Source organism: Aethina tumida, chromosome 2, assembly GCF_024364675.1.
Source record: "Aethina tumida isolate Nest 87 chromosome 2, icAetTumi1.1, whole genome shotgun sequence".
In the NCBI taxonomy this organism is placed as follows: domain Eukaryota; kingdom Metazoa; phylum Arthropoda; class Insecta; order Coleoptera; family Nitidulidae; genus Aethina; species Aethina tumida.
Genome location: NC_065436.1, coordinates 18,905,221 through 18,925,236, shown reverse-complemented (window position 1 = coordinate 18,925,236; position 20,016 = coordinate 18,905,221). Strand labels below are relative to the sequence as shown.

The following is a 20,016-nucleotide window of genomic DNA, read 5'->3' as shown; positions in this document are numbered from 1 at the left end:
TCTTGATAGAAATATATAATTATGAATAATAATAATAATAATAATAAAATAAGTCTTAAAATGTCTTATGAGCCTATTAAAATGTCTATAAAGATAAATACGAAATTATTGATATTATAAGATTAACAACATTGCTAAATAGAACTACACGATTCTTTAGTAATGTTGTCATAAAAGCCAGATGTTGCATATTTTAATTCCATATATGATTTTACATATTGCTTGGTGAGGTATGAAACGAAAGTTATCATAAAAATATAATATAATGTAAAGAAATTAATTATAAGAAATCCATTATAAAAATTTAAACTGTTTTTGTAATATAATTATGTCTTTCACTATTATTACTGGCATATTTTATAATTAATCATGACTTTATTATGCTTTTTTATTTATAATTTTAATGAACAAATTCTATCAAAATTGCAGAACTAATATAAAATGCAAAATATGTCATTAAAAAAAAGAATATAGCTGCATATAATAAGTAGGAATGAATGAGATACATATGCTTTAATACCCCGTATGGTTCTTAGATTAGTTTTGTTTTTTCAAGGAGTGTTTTTGTCACATTAATTAAGACTCAGATTACTCGAACCGAGTCAGTAAAAACTTTCAACTGTGAGTTCAAGCTTTTGGTGTTTTATCAAATCAAACTATACAGAATAAATAACTTATGCCAAAAACAGAAATTCACTCTCACTAAATAGTACTTTTTTAACATCAATTGCGAAACATTTCTTATGAATGTTGTACTATCAATTATAAGATTATTTTCGGGATTATTCTCAGCCATCTCAGTTGGATTTGATCAACAAATTACTTTTCGATCACCGTTACAAACAAATTATATTTTCTTAAAACACATATGAACTTTGATCAGCTGCAAGGTTCCTCCCACGTAGCCGGCACCTTTTCTTCGCCACTTCCTGCCACCGGCGACATCCTGCTTCCTGCTATTTCCCAATCAGAAGGCCCCAAACCAAATCGAATCGAGAGAGAAAAAAATCGACCGCATCGATTCCGCGTATCGGCCGCCATGGGTCCGGCAGTCCGGCAAGGTCAGGCGGCGGAAAGCGTTCGCTCTCCGAATGACTGCCGCGCGACCTTGCCGCCGGCCGTGCCGCTCTCCCTGCTACGGCTCCTTCCTTCCGCCAAGAGAGACCTGGTGCTCAGGGCCGAGAGCGCGACGCGCTCCGCATGAGTTTGTGCTCGACGCGAGTCGTGCGTGCATGCATATTTTCCTGCCGTTCCCGTCGACCAGCGCGACCCGGTCTTTGTCTTGTAATCCGGCCGTTGGTGGTGATTCCTGCTGTTTGGCAAGAGAGTTCCTGCTGATATGAGAGGTTGAGGTGGCATGTGTGCTGTGAGTGTTTCCTGTGCGATTAGTGGTCTGTGTATGAAATTGGTTTTTTGTTTCTTGGATTATTCGGCGTCGTGATTCAGGTTAGGACTGCTTCAGTTTTGAATAAAAAATGTCAAATAAATAAAAAAAAAGCTAAAATACTTAATATCATTGTCATGTTTAAAAATGTATTCACATTATTACTCATCATTCAACAAACTTTAAATCTGTAGATCCATGCTCAAAAATTTATTTATATAGGGTATTTTATATTTTTGGTATATGCATTTATTTTACAAATTACTAAATGAAACAGTGAATTGTCAAATTTAATACATGTATGTAAATAAGATAATAATTGTTTTTTAGAAATAATTAAATTAACTTACAAATAATAAGTATTATTTATTACTGCTACTTACTTAGAAATTTAAAGAATTTATCACTAATTTCATAGTATTTTAGTATTAATGTTTATTTAATTAGTTTTATTTATATTTGTAGCTACTTTTACAACTTTTAACGTGGCTGTCGTATAGAATGTATTTTGAGATTAATTTATTTGAAGGTTTTCTATACAATTGCAGATGTCCCAGTGAAAATTATCATATTTTTAAAGTTAATAATTTGTCGGGTGATCAGGTATAAAATTTTTCAGTCTGCATCATCTCATTAAAAAAATAAGTATCCACAATTTAGTTACCGCCCAACAAATAACCACAAAAATTTAATGTTATAGAATGATTTCTCTGAAATGAAGGTAAATACAATAAATTAGTTATTTAATATAATAATTGTTGTCCACATATTGAAAATAATTATATTATAAATTTGATTAATTTGAATTGAATTAATTATAATGTAAAAATAAAATATTAGAAATTAATTATTATTGCTACTTCCTTAGATATTTAAAGAATATATGATTAATTTCAAAGTATTTTAGTATTAATGTTTATTTAATTGTTTTTACGGTTTTTACAATTTTTAAAATAAGTTTCGAGGACAATAAATTTTGAGATTAATTTCTTAGAAGGTCTTATGTATAATTTAAGATGGCAAGACTTAATAATGATGTTTTTTAAAGTTAATAATTTAGAGGGGATCAGGTATAAAATTCTTCAGTCTGCGCCTATTCATTAAAAAATATGCATCTACAATTGTTATAACTTCCCATTTTTAGAGGTTTCCAAATTTAATTATGATGGTGATTTCAGTTTTGCAACAGGATGAACATGAAATACAATAAAATAATTTTTAATTTTACTGTATTAATACCTTAAATGTAGTACATACATATATGAATTTAGTTAATAAATTAAAATAGATAAATGTAATTATGTATTTAAAATTTAGAATTACTCATTTCAGTAAAATTAAAAATGTTTCCACTTCCTTTGGAAATTTAAAATATTTATCATTATTTTTTTTACATATAATTAGCGTTAAAATGTATATAATTGTTTTTATTTGTAATTACTTCTACAAGTTTTAAAATAACTATGGAGTACGAAGTATTTTGAGATTAATTTATTTGAAGGTTTTCTCTACAATCACAGTTGTTTCAGAAAAAAATTGTCATATTTTTAAAACTAATATTTTATAGGGTGATCAGGTCAATCAAAATGTCATCAAAAAATTGCTCTAAAATTTAATCGTCGTTCAACAAACTTACAATTAAATAAATTACATATTTATTATAATTGTTGTCTCACATAAATATTGAAAATAATTATATTATAAAAATGATCAAATTAAAAATATTAAGAATTAATTATTATTGTTACTTCCTTAGATATTTAAAGAATTTATTATTAATTTCATAATATTTTAGAATTAATGTTTATTTAATTGATTTTACGGCTTTATTATTAGCTAGTTTTACAATTTATAAAATAAGTTTCGAATATAATTTATTTTGAAATTAATTTTTTGGAATATCTTTCGTATAATTTAAGATGTCATGACATTAACATATAATTTTGTTAGAGGTATAAAATTCTTTATTATGCATCTTCTTCTTAAAATATATGCAATATATGGATGAATGTGAAATACAATAAAATAATTTTTAATTTCACTATATTAATATATTAAGTTTGTAGTACATATGTGCATTTAATTTATAAATTAAAATATACAAATAAAATCATGTAATTTACAATTTTTCATTTCAGTAAAATTAAGAATGTTTGTTATTATTAACACTATTTATCATTAATTTTTTATATAATTAGCATTGAAATTCATTTAATTGCTTTTATTTTTATTTATAACTACTTTTACAAGTTTTAAATTAGCCATTGAGTGAGATGTATTTTGAGATTAATTTCTTTGAAGGTCAAATATATAATTTAAGATGTCCAAAAGGCAATATCCATTTTTTAAAGATAATAATTTATAAGGGTTATCAGGTATAAAAATCTTTATAATGCATCAACTGAATAAAAAAATTTGCATATACATTTTGGTTATCGGCAATGACATTTTATGTTTATAAATTTGATGAATTATTTAATATCCCGACCATTAATAACAATATTAAGATTTTGTACATAATGTTAAATTTTAAATTGTTCCTTGTTTAATGTGCTGTTTAATATTGTAGAAGTCATTAGTATGGATGTAAAAATATAAAAATCTACACACAAATCTAAGCATTCTAAATTTTAAGAATCTGAGAAAACGTTAACGAGTCTCTGAATAATTTATATTTATAATTATTAATATTTTATGAATATTTATAATCTTGTTACAAGTTATAATTAATCTTGTTTAATAATTGTTATACACAAATTTCACTATGTGGCATCAAAGAATCCGAACATAAAGCAAAAGTTTTGTGTACATTTGTATTGTACAGTTTGTAGATCTTGTTAATAAAGACACACATGACATGTAAAAACAAATAAAAACACAAAAATGACCTTACAATTAGCAATGACACAATGACGCATCAGGAAAATGTCTTTTACTAGAATCAATAAGCGGTATTCGTAAGTTGTAATAATTAAAATTTTAGTGACTCATCGAATGGTTCATGTAAAAATCATCGATGAATACCTTGTACCAGTATAAGACTGCAATGTTTACAGTCCATTAATTAATTAACTATTCCAATCTTGTTGATTTGTGTCCTAAACATCAATGCTGAACCCACATACCTGCCACAGCCTTGCATTACTGACATTGTCGAAGAACATTCCTCAGTATTTTTCTAATAAATATGCAAATTATTAGATCTAGATTAATTTTACATTATATGTTAAATTAGGATTATTTCTCTAGCAAAACATGTTAATGAAAAATTGGGTTGTTACCTTTTTTGGTAATTGTTTCTAACTGAATTAGATATATTTGTCCCAAATAATGGTAAATTTATTACTTTACAATCAAAGCAGATAATTGCAATTTAATACAGTAGCAATTTGTTAAATCCACGCCCTATCCTTTCGAAATACGATTTCTTTTGATGGATGAGTTCCCCCCAAAGAAATTTGACAGCGTAATCACATGCTTCGATAAGTAATCTTTTGATACTCCTCTTTAATAGAATAATTTGCTATCAAACTGAACTATTGCAATGGAACAGTACCCGATAATTACGATGGTAATATTATTCGTTAGTTGTGCAAGTTTATTCAATTTTCACTTTTGCATATTACACATGTACGGGAATGTCTTGTTCAAAAGACCAGCGGCAAGAACTCAAGCGAATCCGTGTCACGTCTTTTAATTTCATGGTTAAAAACGTTTTACTGATAAAATTGAAAACAATCAGTAAATTAATTTATAACAGTTCGTGCTTTAAACTCCGGGTAACCGATGAATAATGCGTTTGAGTGTTGGTACAAAGCGTAAGTCGGTAATCCTCGTGTTAGTACACATGTCTTAATGAATATTGAAAGAGTATAAAGAAAAGATTTGAATTATGTACAGGCACATTAAATGCTGGTGCGCGGTATTCGATTAACGAATACTTGTGTGGCAATTTTATTAATTTATCGTTGGCGTGAGACATTCACCATACCGAGATTAGCCAGTTTGATTCAGTGCTGTGGACACGCATCAACAAACATATCCGCCTTGCAGCCTTTATCTCTTTTATTTATTATCTTTGTGCGGCACATTCTCATTCAATGTGTTTTGAATTTATCAAACTTGAGAAGTATTCTCTGGTTAAACTAATTTAAGTTCCAGAAGAATCCACTGATTGTACTAAACACTTATACCTGAAAATCTTTCATGTTCCTTAGATTGAAACATAATTAGGTCGTTAATAAGAATTATTCATCATTTTTTCAGTTTACTAAGTTGTATCGTGCTGAGTTACGACATGCGTTAAAAGATCGTAGATTTTTCTAATTCGAATGCGTTATTCACGCAATTCCAACATCCAATTATAATCACGACAGGTACTAATGATTTCTATTAATTAAACCATGACAATCGTTGAAAAGGTCAGAGAAAAAACTTCGCATTGTACATTTAATATTTCAAAAACAATGACGTTTTAGCACAACTAACTATTTTTAATCACATTAATTACTAGAAACTTTTTATTGGCGTTTATTAAAAATTAATTAAGAATCTATGAAATTCCACTATAAACAAACATATGTTATTAGTAATCAAGTGTTGAAATTATACATGTTTTCTCCAAATAAAAATGTTAAAGTCATCGTGTAAACATGAATTATTGTTCTAAATATTGGCAATTCCTAATAATGACCTCATAACTATTGATATTTGTATTTTCAGCTGTAATTCAGTGCTGCCTAATGACTTTAAATAAGATTGTTGCATTAATTTTTCAGCTTATTGTTTGTTTTTTGTCTTGTATATATCTATAAAGTACATCTAGGCTTAAGAAATGGGTTTTGCATCATTAACCTTCTGTCTTAACGAGCAGGTTGTACGTACTCTTATTCAGGCTTTAAATAGCATTCGAGTTAAGTCATGTGAACATGAAAACAAATAGCGTTTTATAATTTTAATAACGTGCATATGTTGTCTATGAATTATGTACAAATTAGCCATGAAAAATATTCCTTAACGGTGTGTAGCAATGTTGTATGAATATTAATTTCCTTATAAAAGGCAAACTCCGTACAGGTTGTGGGCATTTAAAATTAAAAATTTTCACAACAAAAAACCTTCGTTTGAACAATCATAGGATGTTATACAAGAAAATCGGCGAATCGTTAAGTTACAACGAATCTAACCTTCCTTGTAGAACATTTAAATTGTGATAACTTGTTAATTTCTAGGGTGATAAGTCTGCTGATAAAATAAACTTAAATTGTCATAAAGTCACTAATTGCCGTTTTATTGTTCTTGTTAACGATTCAGTATATAATGTTGTTGCTATTAAATGCCAAATTAAATTCCGTTATTCCTATATCCTGGTCACCCACCTCTTCGCCTGTTAACAACTATAATAACGAATCTAATTAATTTTTTTCATCAGTGGTTTGTTTTTATGGCGATTTCAATCTTAGAACGTTACGTTATTAGGAGTAATTGATATGTTTAAGGTGTTTTAATTTAAAATGACATTCCTAGAATAATTGATGAGATTTAATTTATGAAGTGTCAAAATTGGATTTAATTATTAATTGTAGTTTAGTAAAAGAGTTATAAATATGATTTTCAATATTTTAAAATTGTATTTTCTCAAGTAAATTCCTTAAAAATCATTGCATCACGTTGGATTTTTATAAGGAAACACTGCGAAACCATTTTCAGCAGATAATTTCATTATATTGGCGAAGGAAAAACATATAAAAAACGGACACCGCAGCGAATAAATGTTGTTTTGCAATTGCAGCCTTACAATACAACAATGGTGAAACATTCCACAGACGGCAGAATAATGTGCACGTCTTATAAAATGCAACAATGTGCCTGCAGAGTATTTGGTCATGCCATTGTAAAGTCATATTTCAAAAAAAAAAAAACGTCGCAATCAGATAAAAAGGCGATTTTTAAAACATCATTAGTCACATCGCCCCGTTTGAACGTGGACGAAACCAAAAACCAGTTGGCCAATATCGAAAATCGAAACCGTTTAATTGCCGTAACACGCGTTGGACGAAAATCGCCGTCCGCGGCACCACAAAACTAACGGCACCAATCGTTTTTACTACCTATAAATGAGATAAGGTGATCAACGATAATAAGCACGTGTCCGTAAACCGCATTAGAAAGTTACACGGTGTTCGGATGTGCCTCGGAAAATCTAACAAAAGGTGAAATCGAAAATTATTTGTCAATGCGACTGGAATTTCTTGTGTGTCGGGTCAGTTTTTGTGTAATTGTGAACATCTCTTAATGTGACGAAATAATGGCAAATGAACACAAATGTGTGTTAATGTTTTAGGACGATATGTTGTTTGATAGGAGAAAATGATTTTTATAAATAACGTGTGTGATAAAATTATGGCTGATTATAACATAATATTTTTAAAAATACATATGGTTGATAATTAATTTTGATAAAAGTTTCTCTATTGAGAATATTTAAATCGAGAAAATTTTTAGAATCAAGTTATAAATATTTATATTAATGTTCAGATATATTTCCACTTAATTATACTTTAAGGATAACTACATTTACCATTTAAACATTTATAAGAAAAAACTGGGTTTTTTTGAAAGGTGGACATTTTTTTCAACAAATAATAATAATAAGAAAGATTTATTTAATTCAAGTTACAGGAAACCACTTATTTAATATAAACTAGCAGTATTCTAACAAGTATTAAACTGACAAGCATTAATATAAAAAGATCGATTATAGTCAATCTTTAAGTATTAATAATCAAAGAATATTTAATTTTTCAATTCTTCTAACATTTATGAATTCTTCAGGAATACATTAATTAACAATTTGTTTCCATATAAAGAAGAAATGATGTTCTTAATAAACGTGTTTAAACATAAAAACGATCCTAATCATAATTCCAAGATTGGTTAAAAGACAAAACCATCGATATTATGATGACTGCCCTTCCCAATCTCTATATATCACCCCTATGTTAATGTTTATTTTAGAAATGTTAATTTATTTGAGAAAAATATTAACCTATTACAGAATAATAATTGATTTAATAATTAAACAAAAATCTTAAAGCATAAAATCAGAAGCCAATAATAGGTCGGACCTAGTCTTTGATTAAAACACTCATTGACACGTCGTGGCATCGATCTAATGAGATTATCGACATTTTCTTGTTGTATCTCATTCCACTCGAGTTCATTAAGAGTCGGTAGAGGATGCCACACATTTTCGATTGGGGAAAGGTCTGAAGATCTGGGTGGCAAAGGCAGTAAATTCACATGGGAGTCTTTCAGGAAGTTTAATGTATTCCTGACAATATGTAGACGGGTATTATCTTGCTGAAAAATTAGTTCGAGATCTCTTCTTATGTAGGGATAAAAGTAAGGCTCCAAAACGTCATTTACATATCGCTGGAATGTCATATTGTTGCCATAAGCAATAGCGCCCAATGCCATTAAATCCATAGTGTTATGAATGTGACTCTCTACAGCAAAGCGAGGATTACCTCTTTCTCCAAACACTCCTCTAAACACAGTCTGACTCCATACTTCATCCCACTGTTGACGTTCCATACAACAGTGACCACGTTGGAGCTTATGATTTGCTGATAGAAGTCCAAAAATGTGCGATAAATCCGTAGACCAAAAGACCTTATACAGAGGTAAACAGATCGAATATTAATTGGCAAAAAATTCATCAGCAAACATCCGTGTTGAACTTATCCTGTCCCTTAGAACCTAATCTTAAAGATATGAAGAAAAAAGATAAAAAAAACCGACAATATTTTCGATTGACCTTAAATTCTAATTAATAAATTTTAATTCAATATGTACCAAATTTTATGAAAATATCTGAATACGTTTTGTTGATGTTGAGTTTTTTGTACAGTTTTAGTTGCTCTAACATTTTGTAGCATAAAATATCAATAGTAAATTAATGTTATTCTAAGATTTCACATCAAATAAAATAGTTATTACTAAAATACTTAACATGTTAAAAACTATATATTTTTTTCTATATATTTTTATTCTAGAACTCTTATTTCTAATACTTATACAAACATTTACGATGTTGTTCAAACACAGATTTCTCTCGAGCAGCGTGCAAAATTTACACTTGTCGCAATAAAGACAATTACAGACGTATAAGGAAATATTTAAAATTGAAAACCACTTTCCAGGAAACGTTTCTAAAGTTCATATTGGCCGAACGTTTAATAAAATCATCTAATATAAAATATATTAAATTAACTAGGTAAATTATTGCCATTAAATTCATTATCTAAGAAAATGTAGTAATGTGTTTATTAATTAATATAAAGTTTAATACCACAGAATATTTTACCAATTAGTTCAGCGTGTGGGAATTAGATGGACAGATATATCTTTGTAACAATAAGTTCTTACAAAATTTGTTTCAAATTTATTTCATTATCATCTTTCTACAAGTAATCTTGTCATCAAAATTATGTCCAATTAATTGACACATCGGTTACAAGCAAATAATAACATGATATTTTCTAAAGGTCAGTTAACTGAGCCTTGAAAACAGCAACAGTCAGTCAATTAACAACAAACCGACATTGTTCCATAACATTTGGTCACATTACACACCATTGAATGCTGCAGGTCCACACCATTGTACTCTTAACAGATCAGATCACAATCGAAATAATCCACATAGATAGGAATCGCGTGCCACTTTATTCACGTCTCGAATTCTTCCGAGTGTGCCTCGTGGAAATAAAGCAATTACATATCGCCCTCGGGCGGCGCAAGAATTAGCACATGTCAAATGGCAGATAGACGTACGAGGAACGAGAGCGTATGCGTTGATGGGTGCGGACATTTCTAATCATTAGGCTGCAATAAGTCCAGTGTCAAGGTCACGCCACTGAAGAATTGTGAAACCGTGTGATTGTCGATGATGTGAGCGTGTCACTTCACGGATTTTGCAGATGATTTGTTTATTGGTAGTTTTGTCGCATACGCATTGCATAATAGCATTGTTGTGAATTTTAACATGTTGTGGGGGATTTTCAATCAGAATCACTAAGCATACACCAGCAAAACGGTTTAAATTAAATTGAAATATTACGTTCATCTACGATTAATATCAAACAAAATTTTCCAAAAAAAACCTTTTTTTAAAGGCCTGAAAGAAAGAATAAAGTTATCTTCCGGTGAGCTCCTTATGTTGGATATGAAGGAAATGAAAAAGTCAACAGATTTGTAAGTTAAAGAAAAGAAAGGCATCTAAATCAGTCCCAATTAAATAAAATATTAGAAGCCCAGAATAACTAACTAATTATCCTTTACTAAATAAATTTAATAATTAAGTTTAAATTATTGAAAAAATACTTTTAAGTGCGCTACACACTCAGAATTTTAGAATTCAAAATTTCTTATTGTTATCAACTGATATTAAATGTTTTCAAAAAAATCCTTTACTCAGACACCTGAAAGAAACAATAAAGGAACCCTTTAAAAGAATATAAATTAAAGTTGTCTTCCTATGACTTCTATCTTATGTTGGAAAAGGATCTAAATGTCTTCTTTCTCATAATTAAAAAAGATATTTGAAGTCCGTAACTAACTATTCATTAGTAAAAAGGTTCGAACCAAGGTCATTAATTATATTTTAGTAACTAAATTTACTAAATGTCTTAAGTTTAAATTATTCAAAAAATATTTTTTAAGTGTGCTACAAACTCAAAATTTAAAAGTTTAAAATTTCTTATTGTCATCGATTGGTGTCAAACAAATGTTTTCAAAAAATCCACTCTCCAAACATCTGAAAGAAACAATAATCCTTTAAAAGGATATCTAAAGAATCTAAAAAATCTAAAGAATCTAAAGAATCTAAAGAATCTAAAGAATCTAAAGATTCTAAAGAATCTAAAGAACCTAAAGAACCTAAAGAACCTAAAGAACCTAAAGAACCTAAAGAACCTAAAGAACCTAAAGAACCTAAAGAACCTAAAGAACCTAAAGAACCTAAAGAACCTAAAGAACCTAAAGAACCTAAAGAACCTAAAGAACCTAAAGAACCTAAAGAACCTAAAGAACCTAAAGAACCTAAAGAACCTAAAGAACCTAAAGAACCTAAAGAACCGAAAGAACCTAAAGAACCGAAAGAACCTAAAGAACCGAAAGAACCTAAAGAACCGAAAGAACCTAAAGAACCGAAAGAACCTAAAGAACCGAAAGAACCTAAAGAACCGAAAGAACCTAAAGAACCGAAAGAACCTAAAGAACCTAAAGAACCTAAAGAACCTAAAGAACCTAAAGAACCTAAAGAACCTAAAGAACCTAAAGAACCTAAAGAACCTAAAGAACCTAAAGAACCTAAAGAACCTAAAGAACCTAAAGAACCTAAAGAACCTAAAGAACCTAAAGAACCTAAAGAACCTAAAGAACCTAAAGAACCTAAAGAACCTAAAGAACCTAAAGAACCTAAAGAACCTAAAGAACCTAAAGAACCTAAAGAACCTAAAGAACCTAAAGAACCTAAAGAACCTAAAGAACCTAAAGAACCTAAAGAACCTAAAGAACCTAAAGAACCTAAAGAACCTAAAGAACCTAAAGAACCTAAAGAACCTAAAGAACCTAAAGAACCTAAAGAACCTAAAGAACCTAAAGAACCTAAAGAACCTAAAGAACCTAAAGAACCTAAAGAACCTAAAGAACCTAAAGAACCTAAAGAACCTAAAGAACCTAAAGAACCTAAAGAACCTAAAGAACCTAAAGAACCTAAAGAACCTAAAGAACCTAAAGAACCTAAAGAACCTAAAGAACCTAAAGAACCTAAAGAACCTAAAGAACCTAAAGAACCTAAAGAACCTAAAGAACCTAAAGAACCTAAAGAACCTAAAGAACCTAAAGAACCTAAAGAACCTAAAGAACCTAAAGAACCTAAAGAACCTAAAGAACCTAAAGAACCTAAAGAACCTAAAGAACCTAAAGAACCTAAAGAACCTAAAGAACCTAAAGAACCTAAAGAACCTAAAGAACCTAAAGAACCTAAAGAACCTAAAGAACCTAAAGAACCTAAAGAACCTAAAGAACCTAAAGAACCTAAAGAACCTAAAGAACCTAAAGAACCTAAAGAACCTAAAGAACCTAAAGAACCTAAAGAACCTAAAGAACCTAAAGAACCTAAAGAACCTAAAGAACCTAAAGAACCTAAAGAACCTAAAGAACCTAAAGAACCTAAAGAACCTAAAGAACCTAAAGAACCTAAAGAACCTAAAGAACCTAAAGAATCTAAAGAATCTAAAGAATCTAAAGAATCTAATGAATCTAAAGAATCTAAAGAACCTAAAGAACCTAAAGAATCTAAAGTATCTAAAGAACCTAAAGAATCCTAATTCCTATGACGTATATCTTATGTTAAAATTGAAGGAAATGAAAAAGTCAACAGAACAGAGATCATTATTATATAATTAACTAAAATATTAGTCCAGTATAATTAATTATACACTAGTAAAAAGTTTCGAACCAATGTCATTTCATTATCTTTTACTAACTAAACTTAATAAATAAGTTTAAATTAATCAAAATTTATTTTTTAAGAGTGCTACTACACATTCGAAATCTTAGAAATCAAAATTTTTAATTGTCATCAATTGATATCAAACAAATGTTTTCAAAAAAATCCTCTTTCTAAAGAAACAATAAATGAATCCTTTAAAATGGTACAAATTAAATTCGTCTTCTTATGGGTTCCATCTGATGTGGAAATTGAACGAAGAACTGTAAGTAAAAGGAAAGAAAAGGATCTAAATGTCTTTGTTCTCAAAATTAAATAAAATATTAGAAGTTTAGAATAACCAATTACACAAAAAAGTTTCGAATTATTGTCATTAAATATCTTATAATAACTAAACTTAAATATTAAGTAAAAATATATTTTGTGTGTGTAAATATTATTTACACACTCAAAATCTTGGAATTTAGAATTTCTTATTGTCATCGATTGTTATCAAAAAGTTGTATATAAAAATTTCCTTTTCTCAGAGACCTGAAAGAAACAAGGCTATGAATTCTCTGGAACTATCAATAGCCAACAGACAAAATAGAAGACACATTTCACACGAATCTACAGAATAAAATAAAAGTCTTGAACCAAAAAAAGCAACTATTATATGTCAATCAACAAAAAGATCCAATTTGTAAAATTAACAATCCTACTTTGGAGGAAGTTAGTACCCTAATTCAGGACACCGTGCTACTGAATCAGTCACATTTAGTACTTTCAAATATTTAAAGAAACAAAAGATCCATTAGAACAGTAACGAACTGTTTACCAGTTAACATAATGCTCTGCACTAAATAATCGGACACCAGGAAGAGGTAACGAAAATATTTATTAGGAGATCAACGACTCTTCAAATCTGTGACAGCAGTGTTATAAATATTTTGTAAAACGCAAATAGAAATAGCATATTCCATTAGCTAACGATCTAAGTGGTTGACACCATGATACACTGAATATATACATATATATATATATATATATATAATATATATATATGGGTTATATATATATATATATATAAGAATATATATATATGGGTTGACACTTATATATACAAAGTACTTTTAACCAAATTTACATAAAGATTATATTGACAAATTACAAATGAGTGGTTGCAAATTTTAACATATTAATTTGAAAATATAACCAATAGTTTTGATATTTCCATTAAGGTTTATTAAAGCGAAAACGCATTACCATATTTTTCACATTGCACAATTGTCCAATGGCGATTTAATTTTCTAATAATTATAATTATTAAAACGTTTCGCAACAGTTCTAAACCCACGATGGATTAGATGCACCGCCGCGGCGTGGCATGAAAATATTTGCGATGTGGCAACCAAACTATATTTTAAATCATCTTTGGTTTATTAAATGTCACGTTACATGGTATTACAACAAGCGATGCTTAACCAACATCTTCCCCGGCACAATAAATTTCCATGCATTCTGCACATATAATTTACCAACAAAACGAAATGTTAAAGTGCTATATTAAAGTAATATTTCTCAATTTTAAATAAGAAAGGCGTTTAATTTAGACAAACGAACGATTTCACAATGATAATTAACGTACCGGAACATATAATTACGATGCATTTGCGGCTTTCGCATGTGGCGTTAGTACGCCTGCATTCAAACATTTCATTTTTCTTCCAGCCATTTAAATAAGACACTTATTGTTACATAATTAATCACCTGGGACTAAACATATTAAGCCTTGTCTCTTGTTTTGCCATAACAATTATTTAATTAAGTTTACACCAAGTTTCTCCCATAAATTTATCAGGATAACGTTAATCAATCAATTATTTGTTTGTTGGGTGTGTTGTCGAATCCGAATTTTTGGTCTTAATAGAAATTAATTGGTCTTTAAGAAACGAACGGGCCGAATTACTTGTTAACTTGATTGAATCTCGTAAAACGCCTTTAATGGCGTCAACAAAGATTTATTAGTTTGTTCGACCTTTCTTGTGGGCAATAATTGCGACACGCCTGTCTATGACCGCTTCCTGAACAATGCCGTTCAGCAAATTCCTACAAAAAATATTTTACTATCTAAAAGATGAATAACCCTCAAGACACATCATTATGATTAATGATATTGTCGCGGAGCCACGAATTTGAAAGTTGTGGAATGCTCATTTCTAATTGATCGTTTTTGTTGCAGAAATTTGGCCATGAAGGGCTGGTTTGACGCCTTTCGGTATGATGGTGGACCAACGCTGTACAATTTCAACAACAGAACGGCCGTTACTGGGGATGTCACCCTCATCACTTTTTTGGCAATTTTCATCACCTTATATGTTGCCTTTCTCATCATTTTTCCGGGCATTAGGAAAGAGGTAAGTTGGTTATATAATTGGCACTTCTATAAATTCATTCATAGTAGCTTTGCAAATTATTATATGCACATTATTACATACTTTTAAAACAATAAATCAAAACGTCTAAAATGTTTAATTGCATAATAAAATTCATTGTTCCAGAGGATAATGCTTAAGGTGTGCAAATTGTGCAAATATAACATAACATAACATAATTAATATATTAAAATCTCATCGTGGCAATTTTGAAACTTGTGAATAAAATTATGAATGGTTTATAAATAAATATAACAATATGAAATTGTTTGACATGGGATAAAACCTTCAAGAATATATTTATTGTGTGTAAATGACGCTAATCAAATTATCGTGAGTGTTAATTGTATTGTCATATATTAAGTTTAAGTCATAGGACATATCTTACATATAACTATTAATATTTTTTATCTAATATACCAACTGTAAAAAAAACCCAGAATGCATTAAGATATTTTCATAAAATTTGGTATATAAGTAGAAATCTTTTAAAATAAGAAATTATTAAAATTTTAAGTCGATTGGAAAACGTATTGTCGTTTTTTGTTCACACTGTAGGCTTAAAAGGTATGGGGTACTATTTCTTATGGTAGCAGGTCACTTTCAGTTTTCATTAGTGACAAATTGACGTCCCAACAATATGTGGATAATATTTTGGAGCCTTATTTTCATCCCTACATAAGAAGAGATATCGGAGTAATTTTTCAGTAAAATAATACCCATCCACATATTGCCAGAAATAAAATGCACTTCCTAGAAATCTCCCATGTGAATTTACTGCCTTGGCCACCTAGATCTTCAAACCTTTACCCAATCGAAAATGTGTGGAATTTACAACGCCCTCCACGGACTGTTAATGAACTAAGACGTCAAATTCAGTTCGTGTAGGATGAGATACCATAAGAATACTTTTATAAAAATTGGAATAAATCAATTATATGTTTTTTGCACGCAGTATATTTAACAGGTGAAAAAATTACTTTTACTTTACATTGTTAAAATTATAAATATTTTAATTATGTAATTAAATAAATAATAATAATAATAATCTTTTTAAAAATGTAACAGCAGTAATAAAAATTCTTCTTGAATATAAAAGTAGATGTATAATTTGTACGTTCTCTGTTTAAATAACATATAATTTATATTGCCTTGCCACCTTAGCAAAATCACCGATTCAAAATCGGTGAAATTCACGCCGAAACGACAAGTAAATTGCATTGACAATGAACGTACGAAATTGCTCATATCTCCTGGGCGTAGCGTTGCGACGACGAGAAAGTAGTACCTCGATCTTCGTAGAAAACATTGTAACGTTGTTTACACGTGCCCATTCAAACTCAGACAATTATGTACCGCCCAAACTGGAATTCCGAACATTTCGCACTTTAATTTTATCATTATTACTTGCTAAATTTTTTACTTAATGTGTTTGTCGATAAACATCTCTGATAATCGTGGTACACTTGTTTTGCACGTGAAGTACAAGGTACGAAGGCTTGTTTCGTTGTTAGGAATTGACATAAAATCTGAGTTGACCCCAAAGAAAGTCGATGCAATCGCAACACTGCTGCAGGACACAGAAATGTTTCAGTACTTCATACATATTAAATCTGTCTGTATTTTTTGCAGAAATTCACCACCTTTTGTGCAGTAACTATAAGTCTGTTCGTGGGAGGAACAATAGTGAGTGAGTACCTCATACATACCAACATTATAAACAACATTTCGAGGAGTAAGTTTACTAGATTATTTATCTTACTCATGTTCGCAGTATCGATATATGGATCAGCATGGCACGTAACCAACGCATCCATTGAAAGTACATATCGGGCATTTTCGAAGGAAAAGGTCGCCGCAGATATTGGCGTCTACATAGGACTCCAACATGTTAACGTAACGCTACAAGGTGAGGAAACCCAATCAGTGACGCCTTTAAAATTCTCGTAGTTTACGTTATGTAAAAATGATTTATAAACTGCTCATTTCCCCGCCCACACATGAGTCACATTAGGCATTTCACAATGATTGACTTAAAATTTACAGCTATACCTGTGAACAACGTGACTTCGGACATCGACTTCAACGAACGCTTCATGTGGATCAATTCACAACAAATGGCGGACAGTTTTCGTGAAGCTCTGGTACGTGGCTTGCCCTATCCCATTCTCACGATAGCCGAGTACTTCATGTTGGGACAAGAAGGACTGGCGTGGGGCGGGCAGTACAGAGCTGCGGGATACTTTGCCATCATCATGCTTTGGTAAAATTTAAATATATAACAAAACGCAATTATTCTAATCATGTGCTGAAAATATGTAGTTACATAACATTGAATAAGGCGGTATAATGATAGATGATGTCGTGATGTTTGAGTCCGCCACGTTCACATTTGTTTACTTTTTCCATTAGGACTCAAGACCTTTAATGGAGAGTAATAACAGCCACTTTACAATACAATTTTCAATTAGTATGACTGATTTATTGGGTACACTTTATCAAATGTTGAATCTTCTACGACGTCCATAACGATGTACGTAAGGTTACTTCACTAAACAAGGTCAAACCTAATAAAGTACCTACTAACGAGAACCGTATCGACATTATTAATTAATCACATTTGATCGTTTTCTGTTTGTTTCGACACTTGCTATGAGAATGGAGAAGAAAAGCTTTTACGACAACAAAAAGCCTTGTTACTGTAGTTTTATGTATTAATTAACTAACGTAACATTAGCAAATGAAGAAATTCAATTAAATCGTATCAATATAAAGCGAACCTGTTAACGTCATTAAAGAAGTGATGAAACACTATTCGATCGTCTATTGTCGTTTAAATTAAGGCATATTATTCCATCTATATGTGCAGCCACTTGTACAAGGGAATCACCTTGAGTACATTTTTTACGCAACGAACTGACCAATACAATATAATTAATATTGATACTGTAAATTACACGTTTTAATGTGCTATTAGCGGGGAATTTTTTAGTGAAATTTTCAAGAGGTATCGACATAAGGATCTACAATTTTATCGTGGACACTATTACTTCATAAATAAGTGGATTTCTTAACGCTTTCGATTTATTACTTTGTGCAACAAAGTGTAACTAAAAATAATAATATTGGTAAATTTGCATGCAACATTGTTTAATCCAACAAATCTTTTGCACCAAGGATTTATGTTAACATTATTACATTTTAGAAATTACATTTAATGACAGGAAAATATTGTAAAACAATACTCTACTTTTAGACAAACAGCTACTAAGAAACTCTTAGGTCACTACAAATGAAAATTTATTAATAGTTAAATCTAATTTTAGTACTACATCTTTAGTTTTTTACTCAACCTTCACTGTTTGCGGTCAGAAGGTCGAATGAAGCATTAAAAATTAAATTTAATAAAATTAATTGCTTCCTTCATTATTCTTTTTCCGTCTGGAAAACTAGAATAATAACTGCTTTCCTGGTGATTTATTTGTTGATTAATGAAAGATGCATTAATTCGACGACCTTGCAATTTCAAAATAATATACAAACAATCACAAGTGTATTATTTATTTGAGTTATGATTTTAATTCCTTTGTGTGTTTTAGGACGTCGTTTACAGTGTGGTTGTTGATGAATCTGATGTTGGTGGTAGTTCCACGTTATGGAGCTCTTCTGATGACCACTTGCGGCTTCTTGATGTTAGCAACGGTGTGCGGATATTTAGGAATGCTTCCGGAGAATCCCCTTACCATAAATTTAGAGGGCACAGTGTTAGAATTAAAATTCGGCTGGTGTTACTGGCTTGTCCTCATTGCAGGTATGATCTGCGATGCATTTGAATAATTTGTACAAACCATCCGTGTTTTAGGAAGCATTTGCTTGTTGGCTGGCGTGATAATAACGACCATAGAAATTATAAACCCGCACAGTTTTTCGACTATTTTAGAAGTAGATTATGACACGCCTTATGACAGGCACGTAATTATTGAAGACAGTCGAGGAAAACGCTTCCAGAAAAAGAGGACCAGCAACGGTAAACTCGAAGAGCAAGACAGCATAGGAAATAGAATATTAAGGTAGTTTTATTTTCTCACTCATATTGAATGAAATTAAACGTGTTTTTTAGGAGGTTATCGTCGAAAACGAAGGAGGAGAAAGCGGAACCAGGCTGTTCGACACAGCATCCGGAAAAATTCGAGATAAGTGAACGGAACACTTCTTGGAAGTATCCTTATAACACGCAGGAGGAACGGCCCAGTCGAACATTTCGAAGGGCGTCAAATTCGCAAAAGTCAATTACCTCTCTACCTCGGGACGTGCCACAGATCCATGATAGTAATATGTTTAGGTAAGGGAGTCTAAATTAAATTTAGATTTCATAATGCAATAAAACTGGATAGTTAGGGTGAAATCGTTTTAGGTATCCTGAGAAAGCCACTCCAGTGTCTATGTGGTAGAAGCATCAACGAATGGACTAATAATGAAATTTTAGTGCAATTTTTTTTTAAATTCTGAGTGATCTTGTTGTGATATAGGTAGATAAACCCATGTTAACTAAACTGTTGTATTAAAGGCCATATTTATATTTCTTACTGTAGTTGACCTATTTAGTGTAATTTAATTGGTTTTATTTTATTGTAATTTATAATTTACTTAGCGATAAATATATTGTTGAATTATTGTAGTATTCTTGTAAATTAAGTCATCTA

At 30.3% G+C, this 20,016-nt stretch overlaps 1 protein-coding gene across 2 annotated transcripts; it reads left to right on the top strand.

The window, feature by feature from the left end:
- The first annotated feature begins 1,094 nt into the window (after nt 1–1,094).
- On the top strand, nt 1,095–19,994 carry LOC109601303 (dual oxidase maturation factor 2). 2 transcript variants are annotated; one of them, XM_020017531.2, is made up of 9 exons: nt 1,095–1,366; nt 15,121–15,295; nt 16,946–17,003; nt 17,088–17,222; nt 17,360–17,576; nt 18,913–19,124; nt 19,176–19,383; nt 19,434–19,655; nt 19,728–19,994. In XM_020017531.2, exons 2-9 carry the CDS (start codon nt 15,131–15,133, stop codon nt 19,762–19,764), a joined length of 1,254 nt encoding a protein of 417 aa, XP_019873090.1. In that variant the 5' UTR covers nt 1,095–1,366; nt 15,121–15,130; the 3' UTR covers nt 19,765–19,994. The 2 variants fall into 2 exon arrangements, with proteins under 2 accessions (XP_019873090.1, XP_019873089.1); XM_020017530.2 differs by having other exon boundaries at nt 1,096–1,446.
- The last annotated feature ends 22 nt before the right edge of the window (nt 19,995–20,016 follow it).